General features: G+C 43.0%; 1 protein-coding gene across 3 annotated transcripts; it reads left to right on the top strand.

The window, feature by feature from the left end:
- Window positions 1-3,515: 3,515 nt before the first annotated feature.
- Window positions 3,516-18,596, top strand: SFPQ (splicing factor proline and glutamine rich). 3 transcript variants are annotated; one of them, XM_090056578.1, is made up of 12 exons: window positions 3,516-4,237; window positions 4,386-4,574; window positions 4,682-4,983; window positions 5,151-5,246; window positions 6,096-6,292; window positions 6,500-6,584; window positions 6,907-7,024; window positions 7,235-7,283; window positions 7,363-7,484; window positions 16,755-16,802; window positions 17,445-17,518; window positions 18,502-18,596. In XM_090056578.1, the coding sequence occupies exons 1-10, from the start codon at window positions 3,599-3,601 to the stop codon at window positions 16,776-16,778; spliced, it is 1,821 nt and encodes a 606-aa protein (XP_089912704.1). In that variant the 5' UTR covers window positions 3,516-3,598; the 3' UTR covers window positions 16,779-16,802; window positions 17,445-17,518; window positions 18,502-18,596. The 3 variants fall into 3 exon arrangements, with proteins under 3 accessions (XP_089912704.1, XP_089912703.1, XP_089912705.1); XM_090056577.1 differs by having other exon boundaries at window positions 10,321-16,802; XM_090056579.1 differs by having other exon boundaries at window positions 17,445-18,596.
- The last annotated feature ends 307 nt before the right edge of the window (window positions 18,597-18,903 follow it).

Raw genomic sequence — 18,903 nt, 5'->3', positions numbered from 1 at the left:
CCTCACTTAACGTCATCCTGGTTAACGGTTTGTTATTACGTTGCTGATCTGATCTATTAGGGAACATACCCATTTAAAGTTGTGCAATATTTGTTATATAATGTTAGACCGCCACCTGCTAATAGGTAACTGCTGTGACATGTGGGGATCAGGTACTGTTTTGATGGAGACATCTTCAATCTGCGCAGGCTCCGAGCGAGCTCCAAAGTCCAGACAGCCACGCTTCGCGACTTCCTCTTCGCTGATGACTATGTTCACAGGCTGACATGCAACGATCCATGGACCTACTCTTGTCAGCCCGTGCCAACCTCGGAGTCACTATTAACACGAAGACGACTGAAGTGATGTTTCAACCTGCACCTGGCACAACACCCCAGGAGCCACACATCTCAGTTAAAGGCCAACAAGTGTTGATAGTTGACAAGTTTGCCTGTCTAGGCAGCATGCTCTCATGTGCTGTCAACATTGATGACAAAGTCAATGTGAGATTAGCAAAAGCTAGTGTGGCCTTTGGCAGACTCCATACGTCTGTCTGGGACCACAGAGGCATCAGAATGTCGACAAAACTGAAGGTTTACAAAGCCATCATCCTTCCGACCCTCCTTTATGCCTGCAAAACCTGGACCATTTACCAGTGTCATGCCGAGAAACTAAATCGCTTCCACTTGTGCTGCCTGCGAAAGATACTAAAGATCAAGTGGCAGGACAAGATTTGGGACACCGAGGTGCTCAGAAGATCAACTCTCCCCCATAGTCACACCGTGCTGAAACTGGCACAGCTAAGATGGGCTTGCATGAAGTGGCTAGTATTCGCTTCAGATTCAGCCAATTCGGGGGACAGTGATTCATTCTGGTGATTTGAATCACTGTCCCGATTAGATTCGGCCAACTCTGATTTGGAGATTTAGCTGCTGCCGAATCTCCAAATCAGCCAGGCCCATCATCCCCTGCTCCTCTCCCAGCCCAGCAATGGCTGCCCCAGCTCCCAGCACTTGTTAAAAAAAAAATCCCTGACTTAATGGGTGCTGCTGGGCAGGGGGTGATCCTTACTACCCCCCACAGCATGGGGGGCTCCCCCTGCTCCCACAGCCCCACCATGGGTACCCAACCTGAGCCAGCTCCCGCCCTTTAAGAAAAAAAAAAACCCTGAAAAACCCCAGACCCACTGTTCCTGCTGGTGGCGGGTGATCCCTGCTGCCCCTCGTTGCCTTGCAACATGTGGGGGGTTCTACACGAGCCCCCAAAGCCCCAAGGTCACTGCAGGAGCGGTGAGTCCTGGGGCTTTTTTTTTTGTAAAAGGCCGGAGCTGGCTTGGGTGGGGCACCCATGGGGGGGCTGGGGGAGTGACGGGGTGGCGTTGGGGGGCTCATGGCAGAGCCCCCCATGCAGCGTGGGGCAGTGGGGAGCAGTGGGGATTGGTCCCCGCCCAACAGCACCCAGTGAGCACCAGGGCTTTTTTTTAAAATACTGAGCTGGGGCGGGCGGGGCAGCTGTGGGGGAGCTGGGAGAACGGGCGGGGGTCTGGGGGAGCAGGTAGGGGTCGGGGGAGCTGGCAGGAGTCCCCCCATGGTCCCCTCCCCCTCTGCCAGCCCCCTCTCCCCCACCCTTAGTACTTACCAACTTGGAGTTGGCTGCAGCTCCCTGCTGCAGCCACCGGGGCCTGCCCGAATCGTCAAAGCTCTCCAAATCTTTGAATCTTTTAATTGGTTCGGACCTTTAAATTGGTCTCCTGATTTGATTCGGATTCGGAGATTCGGCCACCGAATCGGGCTGAATCTCCTCTGAATCAAATCACCACCCGGAGCTTTGCACAGCCCTACCGGCCACCTCTCAAGAAGGCTTGACACTCGCCTGCCAAAGAAAGCCTTCTATGGTGAACTGTCAAATGGAGTACACTTTTGCAGCACACGCAGAAGCAGGACAAGGGCACCCTAAAGGTGTCCCTAAAGAGTTTTGGCATCAACCCAGAGTCATGGGAGCAAATAGCTCGTGACCATCCATCCTGGAGGTCCTAAATCCAGAACGGAGCATTGGCCTTTGAACAGCAACGCAACGAAGAAACGAGTGGTCAGGAAAACTAAAACCTTCCGTATCCAGTCCTCATCACTCTCCTGCCCCTGCTGCAGCAGATTGTTCAAAGCGAAGATCAGACTTATAACTCACCTACGTACTCACATGACAGCCTCCACCCCACTTCGTTCTCTTTCCTTTCCCTTTTTTTTGTCTTTTTCTCTTTTCTCCTTCCCTTTTTCTTTCCCACTTCTTTTCTCTCTTCTTCCCTTCCCTCCCCCCCGCTGGATGCGGTCGTCTTCGCCTGCGAAAGACGAAAGTATTACTGTGACCTAATTGGATTTGCTTAACGTTGTTTTGCTTAAAGTCGCGTTTTTCAAGAATGGCACCACGATGTTAAGCGAGGAGTAGCCGTATGAATAACTGCATGCTCAACATCTGAGCTGTGTTTCATCCCACCAGTTGTTCAGCAAATAGAGCGAACCTCATTTTCGACGGTGCTCAAACCAACAACTTTCAACAGCACCAGAGTTGGATGTAAATTGGCATAACGGGAAAAATTCCTAAATGCTGATGACTTTATTATTTTCCATTTGTTTGTGTTGATTTCCTGTATTCAGCTTCTGCTACCGCACCAGTATCTGCAGCCTCTTGAGCACCGCCTGCTTATTCTGCGTTTGTCCTGGGACAAAAGGATTTGGCCGGACACGCTCAAACCTGTTGTGGGTGCTGAGATACTATCGGCACAAAATACCTGCAGACTCGCCTACGTCTGGAGAAGGGGGTTTACGCTCAAAAGCTTGCAAAGAACAATCTTTCCAGCTATTTAGTTGCTCTAATAAACAGGGATCCTGGTTTTTTTCTGATTTAAAAAAAAGCCCCAAATCCACATTTGTATGTGCGTTTAAATGAGACAGCACTAATATATAGATATGTATATACCATGTTTCATTCTGATCGTGGAAAAATGTGGATTTGAGGTTATTTTTTTTAACCAAAAATTGGGGATTTTTTTTAAAATCAGGGAAAACCACGATCCCTGCTAATACATGAGATCACAACTACGCAGACACCCAGGGAGCGGCGTGCTGAGCGCCGTGCTCCCCAGGGCGCCGCGCTCCCCAGGGCGCCGCAGGGCCACGTGGCCGAGGCGGGATATAGAGCTGCATTGCCCGAGCCGCACGCTGCTCCACTGCAGGGGCCGGGCCAGCACTTGACTTACAGGCGCGGCAGCCAATCGCGAAGCCTTTCAATAGGTAACTCCGCCCCCCTGCCGGGCAAAACGCGCCCAATCCCTGCGCGGGAGCTTGAAGGATCATCCCTTGCCGTGTCCGGTAGTCAAACGGACCAATCACCTTGTAAGAGTGCGCCCACCAATGGGATCACAGAGGTGGCAGAGGAGGGGCACGCGATTGCTCGCGGCCTCTATCCCTCTCCCCGAGCGAGCCTGATGATTGGCTGCCGCGCGCTCGGGGGCGGTTTCCGGAGGGGAAGGTATATAAGGGGCGGACAAAGGCGGCGGCGAGGCCGTTGAGCACCGCCGCCATTTTGTGCAGCAAGCTCTGAGAAGAAGCAGTCGTCGCGCGTCATGTCTCGGGATCGGTTCCGCAGCCGCGGCGGCGGCGGGGGCGGCGGCTTCCACCGGCGCGGTGGCGGCGGCGGGCGCGGAGGCCCCAACCACGACTTCCGCTCCCCGCCGCCCGGCATGGGCCTGGGTCAGAGCCGCGGGCCCATGGGGGGCGGCGCGCAGGGCCCGGGCGGGCCTCCCGGCGGCGGCCCGAAGCCCGAGCCCCCCAAGCCGCCGGGCTCGGCCCCCAACCCGCCCGCCTCGGCGGCCGCCGCCACTCCCACGCCGGGCGCGGGAGGCGGCCAGGCCGGCACCGCCGTCGCGGCCTCTGCTTCGCCCGCGGGCCCGCAGCCGCCGCAGCAGCCGGGCCCGGGATCCGCGCCCACTGCCTCCCCGGCCGGGCCCGGCGGGCAGCAGCCGCCGCCGCAGCAGCAGCCGAAGCCCAGCCCCAGCCCCACCCCTGGCGGCGGCCCCAAGAAGGGGCAGGGGCAGTCGCCGGGCGGCGGCGGGCCCAAGGGCCCTGGCGGAGCGCAACAGGGCCCCGGCGGGCAGCACCCCAAGGGCGGCCCGGGACACCGCGGCGGGCGCGGCCAGCACCAGGCACAGCAGGGCCACTCGTCGCAGCACGCTCTGCCTGGGGAAAAGATCTCCGACTCCGAGGTGAGTGAGGTGCCTCCCTGCCCTGCCCTGTCTGCCGCAAGATGGCGGCGGCACCCGCGCCACACCGCCGCCATCTTGCGGGGGGGAGGGGTAACGTGTGTGGGGGGGGAGCTGGGCGTCTTTTAACCCACCCACCCCGTCTCCGCAGGGCTTCAAAGCCAACCTGGCGCTCCTGCGGCGCCCTGGGGAGAAGACATACACACAGCGCTGCCGCCTCTTTGTCGGCAACTTGCCGGCTGATATTACAGACGACGATTTCAAAAGGTTGTTCGCCAAGTATGGAGAGCCCGGAGAGGTTTTTATCAATAAAGGAAAAGGATTTGGATTCATTAAACTGGTGGGTTTTTCTGCTTCTTGGCATTTGCTTTGCATTAGCTGGCTGCAAAAGTACAACAGTTTTGTTGAAGCTGTTCTTCCCCTCACCGGCCTCTCTTCCTCCCTCAGGAGTCCAGAGCTCTGGCTGAGATTGCCAAGGCAGAACTTGATGATACTCCCATGAGGGGTCGACAGCTCCGTGTTCGTTTTGCCACACACGCTGCCGCTCTGTCTGTGCGTAACCTTTCACCGTATGTGTCCAATGAGTTGCTGGAGGAAGCGTTTTCCCAGTTTGGTCCAGTCGAAAGAGCTGTTGTGATTGTAGACGACCGTGGTAGATCTACAGGAAAAGGCATTGTTGAATTTGCCTCCAAGCCCGCTGCTAGAAAAGCATTTGAACGGTGCACTGAAGGAGTGTTCTTGCTGACAACGTAAGTTTAAGTTTATGGCGATTTATCTGCTGTTTTGGGAATAGTAATTGCATTTTAGGAAAACAATTCTGTGTTGTGGTCTCGTAAGATTTTTAAACACAAATTGGTTTCTAGAGTGAAACAAGTTCAAAACTAAAAAGATTAAAATGGATTTTTTTTTCTTTTAGTACTCCTAGACCTGTTATTGTAGAACCTCTTGAACAACTGGATGATGAAGATGGTCTTCCAGAGAAACTTGCTCAGAAGAATCCTTTGTATCAAAAGTATGTATTTTGTTTTCTAAGCGAGTGTCAGATTTAGTGGCTTTAAAAATGTCATGCCTTAAATGTCTAATTCTGTTTAGAGATCTTGTTCATTTTTTTTATATATTTTGGTGTCTATTTAATAGGCACTTATTTATGCCGCTTATAAATAGGGAGGCAATTCTACCTACCATTGTTTACATTGAAGCATTTTTTTTTTTAGATTGATGTGCCTTTAACTGCAGCTTGTCAGTTTTCAGACAGGAATATGGAAATAAAACCGGTGGGGCAGTACAGACTGCTGAAAGAAACATGATGTATTTCACACTGGGTAAAACAGAGTCCCAAAGCCACTAACTTGGTTTTTAATGTGGCAGTAACAGCTAAAGTCAAGATTTTTGCGAAAATGGTTTTAACAAAAACAATTTCTAACTTTTTGATGGTTACAGCTTTGTATGTTATTTCTGAAAGGACTGCAGATGCAAGTATTTTGAATACAGCTATTAAAATTTTTCCTTAAAAAAATGTTCCTTGATTAATCGGCAGTTCAAAAATACAACTTTTGGTAACTTGTTAAAACCTGTGGAACCTGTTGTTGGACCCAGCTAATTGGCTCTGGTTTCTTTTATTTATTGAATGTAGTGGTCTGTAAGATTTAAGATGGTCTAGAATAGGGGTTTGGTGCTGCTTCTGGCCAGAGTATGCAACCTAGCCCCTAATGTTCAGTTTGTGTTTTTAAATGCAGCCCCAATGTTAATTTCTCAAATCATAGTGCCATAAAAGGCACATGGAACAAATACCTTAAATGAAACTTGTTACCCAACCCATCTCTTAAATACTATATGAACAAATTTCTTATTTTCTTTGTAGGGAAAGAGAGACACCACCTCGGTTTGCTCAGCCTGGCACTTTTGAATTTGAGTATTCGCAGAGGTGGAAATCCTTAGATGAAATGGAAAAACAACAAAGAGACCAGGTTGAAAAGAACATGAAAGATGCCAAGGACAAGCTTGAAAGTGAAATGGAAGATGCCTATCATGAGCATCAGGCAAATCTCTTGCGTCAAGGTGACCAGCGCAACTCTTTTATTAGAGCTTCCTTGATTGTGCTGATATGGAATAGTTGCAAATGTATATGAACGCTTGCATTTAAAAAAAAAAAAAAATTGTGTAAACAACTGAATGATATTTCACGATGTTACTCTGAAAACTTTTTCACTTCTTTCATTGGGTTCCTTGCTTGTACAAAATTAATGGTGTTCTACATGTTTACAGACCTTATGAGGCGTCAGGAAGAGCTGAGGCGTATGGAGGAACTTCATAACCAGGAGATGCAGAAACGCAAGGAAATGCAGTTGAGGTAGGTTGCACCATGCTTGTCTGTTACAAGTCAATCATATGCTGATACTGGTGAAGTGAATGATTTTAAACATGTGTTTCACACATTAAGTTTTAGTGAAACTTTTGCATAATACTTGGCTTGCAAAATTAAGTAGCTCTTTTCTCAGTTATCCTTGACAGTTACTAGCATCAGATGGTTTGCGCTGAATCTGAAGTGGCTCTGCCTCTTACCTACCCAAAGCATGCACATTAAAAGCGTTGGGTATTCCTGCGGAGAACAAGTACATCTATATTAAGGATACATCTCTCTGAGGCTTAATGGCACATGTTTAAATTATTAGGCAGGAGGAAGAACGTCGGAGACGGGAAGAAGAAATGATGATCCGCCAGCGGGAGATGGAAGAGCAAATGAGAAGACAGAGGGAAGAGAACTACAGTAGAATGGGTTATATGGATCCAGTAAGTGAAGAGCTCTGTGACTCAGTTTAAACTATTACTACTTAGAGAGATTTTGGGGTTTTTCTTGGTTTTCCCCTTTTAATTAAGAAAAGCAGAAATTGTTAATGTCAGAAGCAACTTAATACAAAGATACTGTGTTTTTGTTTTAAACTAGTGCGGGCTTCTGAAATTTGTGGTTACTCATTGCAAATTTCTTTTTTCTCTTTGTAGAGAGAGAGAGACATGCGAATGGGTGGTGCCACCACAATGAATATGGGAGGTAAAGTACTGTTAAAATAACAGCTTCAGCTGGCTTATTCATAAAGTGTCACAAAATGATTATATTTTTTCTTCTTTAGATCCATATGCTTCAGCAGCCCAGAAATTCCCACCTCTTGGAGGTGGTGGTGGCATAGGATATGAAGCTAGTCCTGGAGTTGGGCAACCAGCCATGAGTGGTTCTATGATGGGAAATGACATGGTAATGTATCCTGCGGTGGCTTTACTTTAGTACAAGTGAATGTTGAAGGCAGGGGATTCTGAACTCTGTACCAGTTGTGTACATTTCATTCTCTTACTGGCTGACTACTCTTTTCTGTCAGATATACAGCATGGAGGGCTCGTCTGGCAATATATAGTGATAGTTTTAGTTCTTAATAGGATCGTAGTTCAGATTAGTTGGAAGCTGGTTGTGAACAAATTCAAATGTGCTATTAAGCATATTTGCAGCTAACCCTGATACTAGTCGGGTTGGGAATACCTGCATTATAGTTAGGCTTGGAAGGATTTTTCATAAATTTTCATGCCTCAAAATGCTACCTTGATTTTTTGAAGAGATCAAATTTTTTTTTTTATTAAGGAAAATTTTTAAAGTTCAATCACTAATGTGTATTTTTTTTTAAACTGACACAATTAAAAAAGAGAACTTGGAGATGAAAAAGAGGGTGGGTTTTTTTTTTTGAGTAAATTTGGCAGGTTGTATCATCTGTCACCAGTGCTGCTCAGTATTTTCCAGAGTGTTAATTGCACCAATTTTTAGTATGGTCCTTCCAAGCCTAGTTGCAGAATCAGTGCATTCTTGCATTGATGCATTGTAAAATCCAATTCTGTACTTGCATCTGTTTATGGAACAGATAGTGAGTAATCAATGGCAAACAGTCTACCATTTTTTTTTATCCTGGGGTTTGCCATAGTATGAGAAGAGCAGAAATGCTTTAGACTTCAGGCATGTTTTAAATATTGCAGTACTCACCATAGTCATTTTGTGACTTACAAAGGAATAATGATGGCCTGTTCAAACTTGTTGTTTCCCACTTGTTGGGTATGACTGTAGGTGTAATTTGTTAAATTACTGCATGCCTCATGTTCGGAGGTATGTTTCCAAATCTCTATTTAGCACACTACATGCGTGCAGGGGCTTTGAGCCTGCTTTGGTGTTATCACTGAAGCAGTACCAATAGCTAACAGCAGTACTTAACAGTTGGAATGGAAGTCTATACTGGCCTAGGCGGTGATAGTAGTGTGCTTCCACCTTCCTTATTGAGGGTGGACTTTGGCACAATATGCAGAAAATCATTTTTGTGGAGGGTGGGTTTAAGGTTAGACTGTACTCAGGCCTCTGGCTTTAACATGTTGAGCTACCACAGTAGCTCGTCAGGTATCTTCTGCTTTATGAAACCATGCTTCTGGAATCTACTTCGCAGAGCATCAGTTCAGTAGATGGTGCTTGGTAGCCATAATGTATTAAGAATTGCTGATCACATTCTTGAGCAGTTTATAAGCTTTCAGTGAACACTTAGGTAGTCTGTGGTGAACGCTGCGTACATTTTGTTTCTCCTTGTCCTGGGATTCATGGAACAGGTGCATGTTGAACTTGAAAATATTTTAAAACAACTGGATACAATCAACCTGTGACAGTTCTAAATGACGGGGCACTCTGCTACCCAGTGCTATTCCAGCTACTACACTAATAACTTCTTTAAGAAAAATCGTTGTTAGGCTTTTAGCTGGCATTTAAATTTGTAACTGAGGGCACAAATAATGGAGAAGCTAGGAACTCCTATTTTGGAAACACTCCTTCCTCAGGAGGATTGAGGCCAACTTTTCAAATAACTTTCTACTATAAACGTCAAGTGTGAATCAGTCCATGTTCTGTAGTGGCAGACTTAGTACAGCAAACTGAATATGCTATTGCTGTGTTATGGGATAGTGGGAAACTTACCTGAAATGGAAGTTTAAAGCTTTTAAGTCCATCCTTGACTATGCAGAACTGATGTAACTTTAGAAATCTACTGCTTATGACACCTACTCACTTTCTGGTAGCTGATGAGAAGTACGTGCAACTGTAGATGTACAAGATACTCGTCTCTGCTTTACTGCAGTTAAATTCAGCTCTTGGCAGCTCTGTAGAAGACAGTCCATGAAGCCTTTCAATAATTGTAAAGCCTTTGTGGACTTTCAGAGAGCTTGTGGTGAAGCTGGGGATGGGGTGAGGCTTCTAATGGGTGCACTCTGCCCCTGGTGCATATTGCTAACTTTTGGATCACTGATTAAAACTTAGTTCTGTGTGCACATTTTATATCTGGCGATTTTATAGCAGTAGTCCCGAAGTATGTGAGACTTAATAAATGCAAGTCTTGATCCAGGAATTGTGTTGGTTAGTTAAATCATCGGTCATTAGCTTTTCATATTCTTTTTCTTGTAATCCAGTAGCACACTATTACAGCATTGTCTTACTGCTTAAGGCCTCTGCAGTTTTAGTCAGCAGATCGTGGTGTTAACCACATCTTGACAAGCACATGGTCTCTAATGCAGCACATGCCATTAACTGGTGAGTAGGCATCCTGTTTACAATGACATTTTTTGAATGTCAGCTTATACCTCAGTGAACTAAATCTACTTTTTTTGGTGAGGCTTATTTGGAAACAGGTGGTTGATGTAAACTAAACTTGTCCTGAATTAAAGGTGAGAGTATGCAAGCTAGTTGCATTAACTTGTTGAAAAATTGCTACATCTCATTTTGGAAAGGATGTTAATTCACATCTGCACTAATGCTTACATTTTTAGCACTGCAGGGAGTATCTGTTCTCTGTAACAGATGTATGAGAATGCATCAAGTGGGAACATACCTCAAGGCATGTATTACAATAAACTAATTTTTAAATTACCCTTTTTTCCTTTCTATGTTCCCGGTACCTGTGGATCGGCTCAATGGTGATTGTATCGACGAACCTTGACTACGGAACCTTCTAAAAATATATACTTAACACACATGGACATCAACTACATATAATGAACTGTTAATACTGTTCCAATAGCGTCCTGAACGCTTTGGGCAGGGAGGCGCGGGGCCTGTGGGTGGCCAGGGTCCTAGAGGAATGGGGCCTGGAACGCCAACAGGATATGGTAGAGGGAGAGAAGAATATGAAGGCCCAAACAAAAAGCCCCGATTTTAGACGTGACCTGTAGAGTTTCATTCCAGTTTGTTTTTGTCTGTCTTGTTTAGACACCTACTTTTTAATTCTTGCATTTTAGTAAGAAAGCTACGTTTTTATGGATGTTAGAAACTTATTGACCTAATATTTGTAAGTGGTCTGTTTGGGCAAGTACAACTTAATTATGTAATGCAGTGTTTCAAAAAAAAAAAAAAATAGCTGTTTTTTTGATGTATAACGTCCCTAACTTGATGGCAGTGTACCTTGTGCCACTGAATTCCCAAAGTGTACCAACTTTTTTTTACTGTGCTTCAAATAAATAGAAAACTAAATGTAGTAACTATTCTTGCCATTCGTGGTTCCAAATGATGAGGCCAAATGCCACACCTTCCAACATAAAACAAGAGTCTTGTAGGTCTAACTGGACCAAGGTGTGGAAGAGTAGCTAATGGTGAGGTCTCCTCCCATACTAGCTGTAGCTATAATATTGGGTCAATATAGTTGTTGACTTGATTGCTTTTCCAGTAGGCACAGATTTTTCTGAGTGTGAACTATGCTGTAGTAAGGAAGCAAACAAACTTTGCATGTTCTGTGTAAGATGTAGTAATGGAAGCCATACTGCAAATGATGCAGTCATGTAATGAATTTTGGATTTTAGCCATGGAGAAAGGGGGTGGTATGGGATGGTGGCAGAGACTGACCTCCTTGGCAGTCGCTGTTTAAAATCTTTTAAAGACTTTAAACAGAAAAGTAGAAAATGTCATATTAAAATGAATCCATAGAATGGCTTGTCTTGACTGACTTTTCTAATTTAAAGGATTCCTAATGCGATGCTTGTGATCAAGCTGGAAATACAGGATTTGATCTGGTTTGGTATTTAATACCTAACTAAAATTTGGCAAAAAAGAACAAGTGTTACTGGAGTAAAGCAGGGAGAATCTTTTAATTTGTACTCTGCAACTTGCTAATGTCCTTATGTTAATTATGTGGACTAACTTCTGTAGTTCAGAAATCAATAGTGTAAATTCTAAGGGATCTGTAGACAATAAAGTGCATCTTAGCCTTTGTAGCTGGTGTGTAAGTCCCAAACTAGCATGCTAAATTCAGAGGAAATGAAGCTTCTGTCACTACAGTATTATCAGATGTTTTATTATTGATCTTTGCAAGACTCAGCTTAACAAGTAATGAATAAACATGGAGTTTAATTGCTAATGGTACACAGTACAAATAAACTCCCTCTGAGGCTCTTATCTGAATGGTTTGATGAAGTTGTTAGCTTGCTATCAATTTCATTAAACCCCGTGTGATTTCAAGGTATTCTGGATTTTTTTTGATGTCATACTTAGTAGTTATTTTATTACCATGATTTTGTATCCAACAAGCTGGGAACATCACTTCCCAGTGTGAAATGTCTTGGTGTTAATGTAGGATATATCAACCTGCCTGGCACAAAGTAGGTAAAAACCTAGTGCATTTCTCTGCACAAATTTTGAGCATTTGTCAACAGCCTTTAAACTTCTGAAGAAGTTCCCACTCTTTGTGCTTAACATCGGCTAATTCTAAATTCTAGGCTAAATTTTATCTTGTATGGATAAAACTTTAGCATGCAGGTTGCATTATCTTTAGAACTGTGCCCAGTTAAACGCTGACTGTAGCTGTTTAAATGCCAAATACTAGCAAGCTGTGAAATGTTGATACAAGGTAACATTGACTTTGAATATTAAGTATACTAAATAGACTCTGGTGAATTCTGTTTCCCAAAAACTTTGTAGAGGGTAAAAAGACACGTTCCCACTGTGAACTGATACAAACTGATACATAGGAAGTACTGGACCAACAGCACTTAAATTGGAGGTTGTCTGGGATCCATTGAATAGGATTCCTCAGTTCAAAATCAGAGGTCCAGTTTTTACGTAGGTGGATTTTATTGTAGGGACCTAATGATGAAAATATTTTCCAAAGGGTGTTCATGGGACACCCAGAGAAGGTGAAGGTGTCTGAGGTGGGGAACTCTGAACATAAACGTTAAATTAATTTTTTTCAGTTTATTTTTCAGATTACATGTCATTCTTTATTAAAGAGATGCTGGTACATATCTTGAAATGCTTTTTTTGTAGTACTGTAACTTTGAAGAGTGAAGGATGCTGATGTCCTAATATCTTCCAAAGGTGGTCTTTGGGTACCCCACTTTATGTAAGCTATTGTTGCTAGGTATTAAATAGACTAGTTGCAAAACTGCTTAGCAAATACACAGAAGGATGTGGCAGTTCCTAAACACCTGAAATAGTTTTGTTTAATGTTAAACTGAGAACAGGGTAACAGTGCTTGTAGCAGCATGACCAGATTGTTCAAAACAAACTCAAGTCCTGCTTTGAGTTGCATGTGCTAATCAGGATACAATAAATCATAGCTAATTTGATTTCAAACTTTAAAGTTACTGTCTTTTTAAAAGCTGGCATCTATATCAGAATTTTAAAGTGAATATGCCCACTTTTAATAAATGTGGGCAGTAAGGAAGTTCATGATCCTCCGGTCTGTTACATTTCTGAAGTTTTCCTTAAAATTAGGCTTATTCATATAATTGAGTTCAAAGTTTTTGTTAATTGTTTGGAAGAGCACTTGGTCTGCCAGCCCACTTTTGGATGGCCTAGACCGTGTAGAGAATACCTTGTTGTATATTTGGATTTGGAGAAACTGTTGGCTGTTGCATTTTAGCCTACTTCAATTAATTAAACTGGGCTTCTTGAAGTACTTTTAGTAACTTCTGGAAGTTTCTGCAGCAACCGAAATGGGTATTCTTTTGACTATTTTTCACACTATCAAATGAATGCAGAACATCTACAGTGCTTTGTAGACCCCTAACACTACCTGATTTTATATATTGATACATGAGAAATTGAAACTGCTTTTGAGTTTGTGGTATTTTTGTGGTAGAAAAATTCTTGGCTTCTCCTTGGCAACCATTTACTGTGGCAGCAAATTTTGCTGGAGTTCTTGAGACTGCAATTTACACTTAAATAGTGGCCTGCTACATAACTGCACTTAGCCAGCATTTCTGCAGTTCATAACTGTGAGGAACGTAGTACCACAAATGGCAATGGACATTAGGACCCGGATGTAGTATTCCTGCTTGCTCCAAGATTCTCATTGCCGACTGCATACAGGTAGGTAACAAGCAATATAATATAACTTGGTGACTTTCTTTGTAACCTTATTCTGTGGGTATTCTGACATCACACTTCTGACTGTGGAATTACATTGCAGCACTCTTAATACGTGTATGTTTAGTTGGCATCCAAGCTGCTGCGTGGCTTTCGGTTTGAGGGTTATTTTTCTAAAACAAGCAACTCTTTGTGATTCTTAGATAAGCATCTCAGACCCGATTCCTTTGTACATGCCTTGATTTGTGTGGATTTTTAGTTATGCTGTGACAAAGGTATTTTTAGATGTTCTCTGTGGGGAAGAGGGAGTGGGAACTTAGAATCATTTAACTAGTCAACCTGGTGCTATTGGCACCTAAAAGAAAGGACTTTTTGCTTTAACTTTCTATAGCAACAAAATGACCTGTCTGCAGTGCATTCCTTGTAGGGTCTTTGCTATTTAGGAAGTAACACTGGTAATCATTGTGCTATCCTTGAGTGACCTAGGTAATAATAATGTGAAGCTCACTGTATTGAGCTTTAGGACTGGGCAAAAGAACATCTTAGGTCATAAATTGTGCTCAAATGAACATCCTCATAATTTTCCAGGATTTACCAGCAACTCAGTACTACTTACTCTCTGGGTGGCAGTGGTCATGATACATTCAAGTGACTTAAATTGACAAGATACTAGGAATCCAAAGATTCCTTGCTCTGTTCTCTTGGTAGTTTCACTTTCCACCAATATTGTTTGAGCATATGATGATTTTAGGCTCTTCAGTACTAAAACTAATAAATGCATCATTTTAAAAGGTTACATGCCTGCATGTTTCCAGACTAGCATGTGCGCTGATCTTAGGCCCTGTCTCCTCTGTGTTAGTTCTTGACTTGATGTTTTTATTCCAAGTTCTTTTTCAGCCTCTGATGTGGTTCTTGGCTGAAAAATAAGAGCTTGTTTCGGAGGTTAAGAGTTTGTAAGGAGGTTTTTTTCCTATTAGAGCTACAAAGTTTGGTTTTGGGGTTTTTTGGGGGTGGGTTTTTTTTTTTTTTATTTTGCATACTTGACTGTGGTGTACACTTCTGTCAGACTTAGACACCGTTACTGTATCTTACAGGAAAGAAACTTTTATTAATAAGCAGGTCATAAGCCAGTTACCCTCTGCGGTAGAGGTAGTCATGGACCATTGAAAAAAAGTTTCTGTACCTGGTAACTTGGACTGTAACGGGTCTTTACATTCCAGTAAGTGTAGCTGAACACGTGCAAGTCAAGTAGTGGCAACTAAGCCATTTTGGACATTTGACAATACCTTCTAGTCTCTGTGAATAAAACTTAGTAAGGGATGGCAGCTTACTGTCACAGTGACAGTTGGGTTACTCATTAGGTATCTCTAAACCAATGGTCAGGTCTACTTCTTACGTTCTGGGCACACTTACTTACCTTCAGGAGTGCTGTGGAGGGGTTTTATGGACACCACTATCTTGTTCTACATACCTGGAAATAATAGGGGTGTTTTACACTCTTGGAGCAAGTGGTTTGTGATAAAACCATGGGTTACATTGGCTCTGCCTGCAGTAATGAAACTTACTGCTGTAGCTGCTTCAAAAGCAAATAGTCACATTTATTCCTAAGCAAACAACTTGTAGCAAGTGGGTATGAGAAATAACATTATGAGAAATAACATCAAAGTGCTTGCATTGTATTTCATCTTGTTTCCATCTTTCTCTGCAAATTGGACTTTTCCTCAGAAGTAAATCTGAAGCTCAGAAGTGTGGTGTCAGAATACATATGCGTACCTGTGAGGCCCTCAGATCAAATACTGGTGCTACCAGAGGAGAGCACAGCAAGCATATAGTGTATGGGGGCTTTACTGTAACATTAAGCAGCAAAGTGTTGATTGCTTGCAGTTTCCCCAGCAGCTAAACACTGAGGCCTGTGAGTAGTTTTAGGACTTGAGCAGTAATGGGGTTGCATGTTTCTGTTCATCATTGCCAGCTGCAGTGACATTATCAGGAAGGCCAGTGTTCTTGTTTAATTAGGCTAATCATACTGGAGAGAATACATAAAAAGTATGCTGCTTTGGACTATATACTTGGATGCTTAGCAAGGTTGGAATCAGCTGATAATCCTCTGATTTCTCTCCATACCAGCTTGTGGGATTCTTTTAAATAGCTGCTCATGGAAAAGGAAAATGGGAGGATTGGCCTTCTCCCACTTCTGTCATTGCTGCTAGATAATGATTGACAAGTTAGGACTTGATTGTACAATCCCACAGTGGTTTGTGAATACCCCATCTTCTATAAATGTTGCTTTTGAACACCAGTACTGAAGAGCTAACTTGGGGGGTTGGGGACAGAAGTGTGGCTATTGCTGGATAATCTGGAGTATTGGAAAGATGCACAAAGATATAGTATCCCTTATGCATGGTGTTTGTTGCTACAATGGGAATTCATGTTTACTTATGGAGGGGTTATGCTTAATCAAGAGGTGGGTTTGAGATTAGACTTGAGCTTCTCCCTCTTGGAGCTAGCGACATTTGTGATAGCAGCGTGCTTTGCCTCCAGCCAAAGGTGTGCACAGAACATAGTTCAGATTACATTTCTAGCGGGTATTGAGAGTAGATGATCTTCTGGCCCTCAGCATAGCTGTAATTAAAGGAAGGGTATGCAGAGGGGAAACAGCAGTTGTGATTCTCTCCAGTGGGTTTCTTTGGCTTCTTTTTTTTTTAAACTGCTAGGATACTTGGGCTTGGGTACATAGCTAGGATGGGGACATTTCACTCTTGATGTAGAGGAGGGCATTTTTACAACTAAAATATGGCAGTGAGCTTGACAAAATTTGTTACATGCCTTCACATAAGGGATAGTATACCTCTGGCTGCAATTAAACTTCACGGTACTCAGACTGGTGAAACTAGCTGTTACGGTTTGTGTTCAGTTTAGGTGTAGTTCTTCAGTCCACCACCTGTACATTCTTTCACTTTCTTACAAGTGTTTAGACTAGCCTACTTTTGCCCCTTACACTGCTTCCACCTAGCATTTGGGAATAACTTGTAAATTCCCCTCATAACTAATCAGTCCATGTATCTTTTAAATGTTACTCAATGTAAAAATTAGAATTCTATTTTCAGAAAAAAATTGAATGTGCTTTTATAATAACTTCAGTTTATTATCCTTTAGGTGAAGATGTTGCAAGTTGAGTGAAACCAGAGTGCTCATCCATATGAAGTAAGTATATCTATTAATTGCTTTACAATAAAAGGGATATTTAACCTGCTCTGAATCAGAGTGCTTATTGCCCATGCTTCCAAGTTGCTACATCATAGAAGAAGCTAAGATTATAATACCACATAGCTAGGTAGTAGTTTTGCTACATGCACCCCATTGTGATAGGGTTTATGGAGAAGTTATTAATACTAAAACATAGTTCAAACTACTAAATTTGTGAGATGCCTGCTATTGACTGCTTTTTATATTTTTCTATGTGCCTTGCATACCTGTATTGGCCATCACTTTGGTCAAAACTTCCTTTTGTTTGGTTCCAGTGTTTCTTCCCGTTGATTCCTTACTTTCCCTAGATGTTGTTTCACATACAGGGCACAACTGAATGCCATTGCATAACGTTTTTGAAAGTAACTCGCCTTCAGGATTTTCAACATTAGATGCAACAGTTCTTCTAGGCAGTACGTGTCTGTGGAGTGATTAGAGGTTTAGAACACATTTCATGGATGTGAATTCCAGTGGGATTTGTTTTAATTGTGACTTGGTAACAATATTAGAGCTGTCTTTCTAACAAATGTTCCATTTCGTTATTTTTGGTGTACAAAATAACTATGGGAGAAATTAACTTGTATTTTTTTCCTGGTGCAGGAGTAGAGCATGAGCACAATCCAGCATGATGCGATCTCAGGTGCTATTGCGTAGCCAAAATACAAACTCAGTTGGTAAGTTATTTACCATAGTAAATTAAGCTAAATGATTTTCTGCTTAAAATTTCGATCACATTTTTCTAGTGTGCTTTGTATCAAGCCTTTTTAGTCTTGCTTTATAGAACCACCATTGACATTCATTTCAAGATATTTGGCCTCTGCAGCATCAGTCACTTAACTGCGTAATTGAGCATCTGCAGGTTATCATGTTCATTTTAAAGGTCTTCACGTAGTGGGGAGGAAATCCTTGTCTAACAAAGCAAAAGGTTATAGCAGAGAGGTTTTTTGTTTGGCTCAAATGTTAGGCTTAGTGCAGAAACATTTTGGTTCTTGTTTCTTACCTTCAAAACATTTTATGGATCTTAAACTTCAGCAAGGAAAGTGAAGCAATGCATTCATCTTACATAGAGAAACAGGTGACCAAGTGGGCCAGCTTGTGGGTAGCAGGAATTTAAGTTGTGAATTGTCTGGTCTCTTCCCTGTCCCCCTCCCTGCTCCCCATGCATTATGTGAAGATTAACCTTTAGGTTAAAATGCTTTAAATGTTGAATTTCCTACAGCCACAGGGATAGAGAAAACATGCTAGATACTGTCTTTGTTCAGGCACTAATCATTTTGTGCATCTGAATGGTATGTAGGCAGAGATGTCTGAAGCCTAGTATTGGAAAGTTGAGATGGACTAGATTTCATCAGGAATGAAGCCATCTGCTCTGGTTTCTAGGATATAAAAACATGATTTAAAGCTCTGAAACCATATATCACTTCGATTTGCGTGACACTGGCAAAAATTGTGAAAACTGTTCCCTTAATCCCAGGTGCATCTTGCACTATGCTAGAGCATGCATGGGGCCAGGTGCATGGACCTTTCTGTTTATTATATTAAGAGTAATTTCTTAAAAAATGACCACTTTATATACTAATGGCCTTCATACATGAAAGTTTGATTTCCATCTGCTTAGAATTTCTGGTGTTAACTTTTTGTGCTTTGTTATCCACAGGAGGAAGCGGTTTGAAGTCCAAAAGCCCCATGGAGGGGAGCCAGGAGCCAAGTGGCAATCTTGCTTTCAATAAAATATTTTTTTATTTTCCTATAGATATGGCTTGGTGTGTTCTCTTACATTAATCCTGAAGCTCATGTGTGTTTCCGTGAATTTATCTGAATGCAGTCATGCGTTCAGAATCATTATTTAAAAAAAAAAGTTGAGGGAGATGCAGTAGGTAATGTGCTGTGAGTTTCTGCATATATAAATATGCAAGCATTACTGTACAGAAAGGACTTCAGACCCTTTTTCTTGAACTTGAGTGTGTCTGCTTCGCTGCTTTCAGTACAACTCCACAATGCGGAACTATTTTTCTTGTCATTTGCCTGAGACCCTCAGAGCAAGTGCCTTGGCAACTGC

The sequence above is a fragment of the Crocodylus siamensis genome, chromosome 7 (genome assembly GCF_052110815.1).
Source record: "Crocodylus siamensis isolate JL-2025a chromosome 7, ASM5211081v1, whole genome shotgun sequence".
NCBI classification, from domain to species: domain Eukaryota; kingdom Metazoa; phylum Chordata; order Crocodylia; family Crocodylidae; genus Crocodylus; species Crocodylus siamensis.
The sequence above is the reverse complement of the archived record's forward strand: the minus strand, read 5'-3'. Positions and strand labels throughout refer to the sequence as shown.

Coding starts and splice junctions, on each gene's coding strand:
- SFPQ (XM_090056577.1), top strand. CDS start 3,599: ATGTCTCGGGATCGGTTCCGCAGCCGCGGCGGCGGCGGGGGCGGCGGC. Junction 4,575..4,681: donor GATTTGGATTCATTAAACTG/GTGGGTTTTTCT, acceptor TTCCTCCCTCAG/GAGTCCAGAGCTCTGGCTGA. Junction 7,485..10,320: donor CTATGATGGGAAATGACATG/GTAATGTATCCT, acceptor CTGTTCCAATAG/CGTCCTGAACGCTTTGGGCA.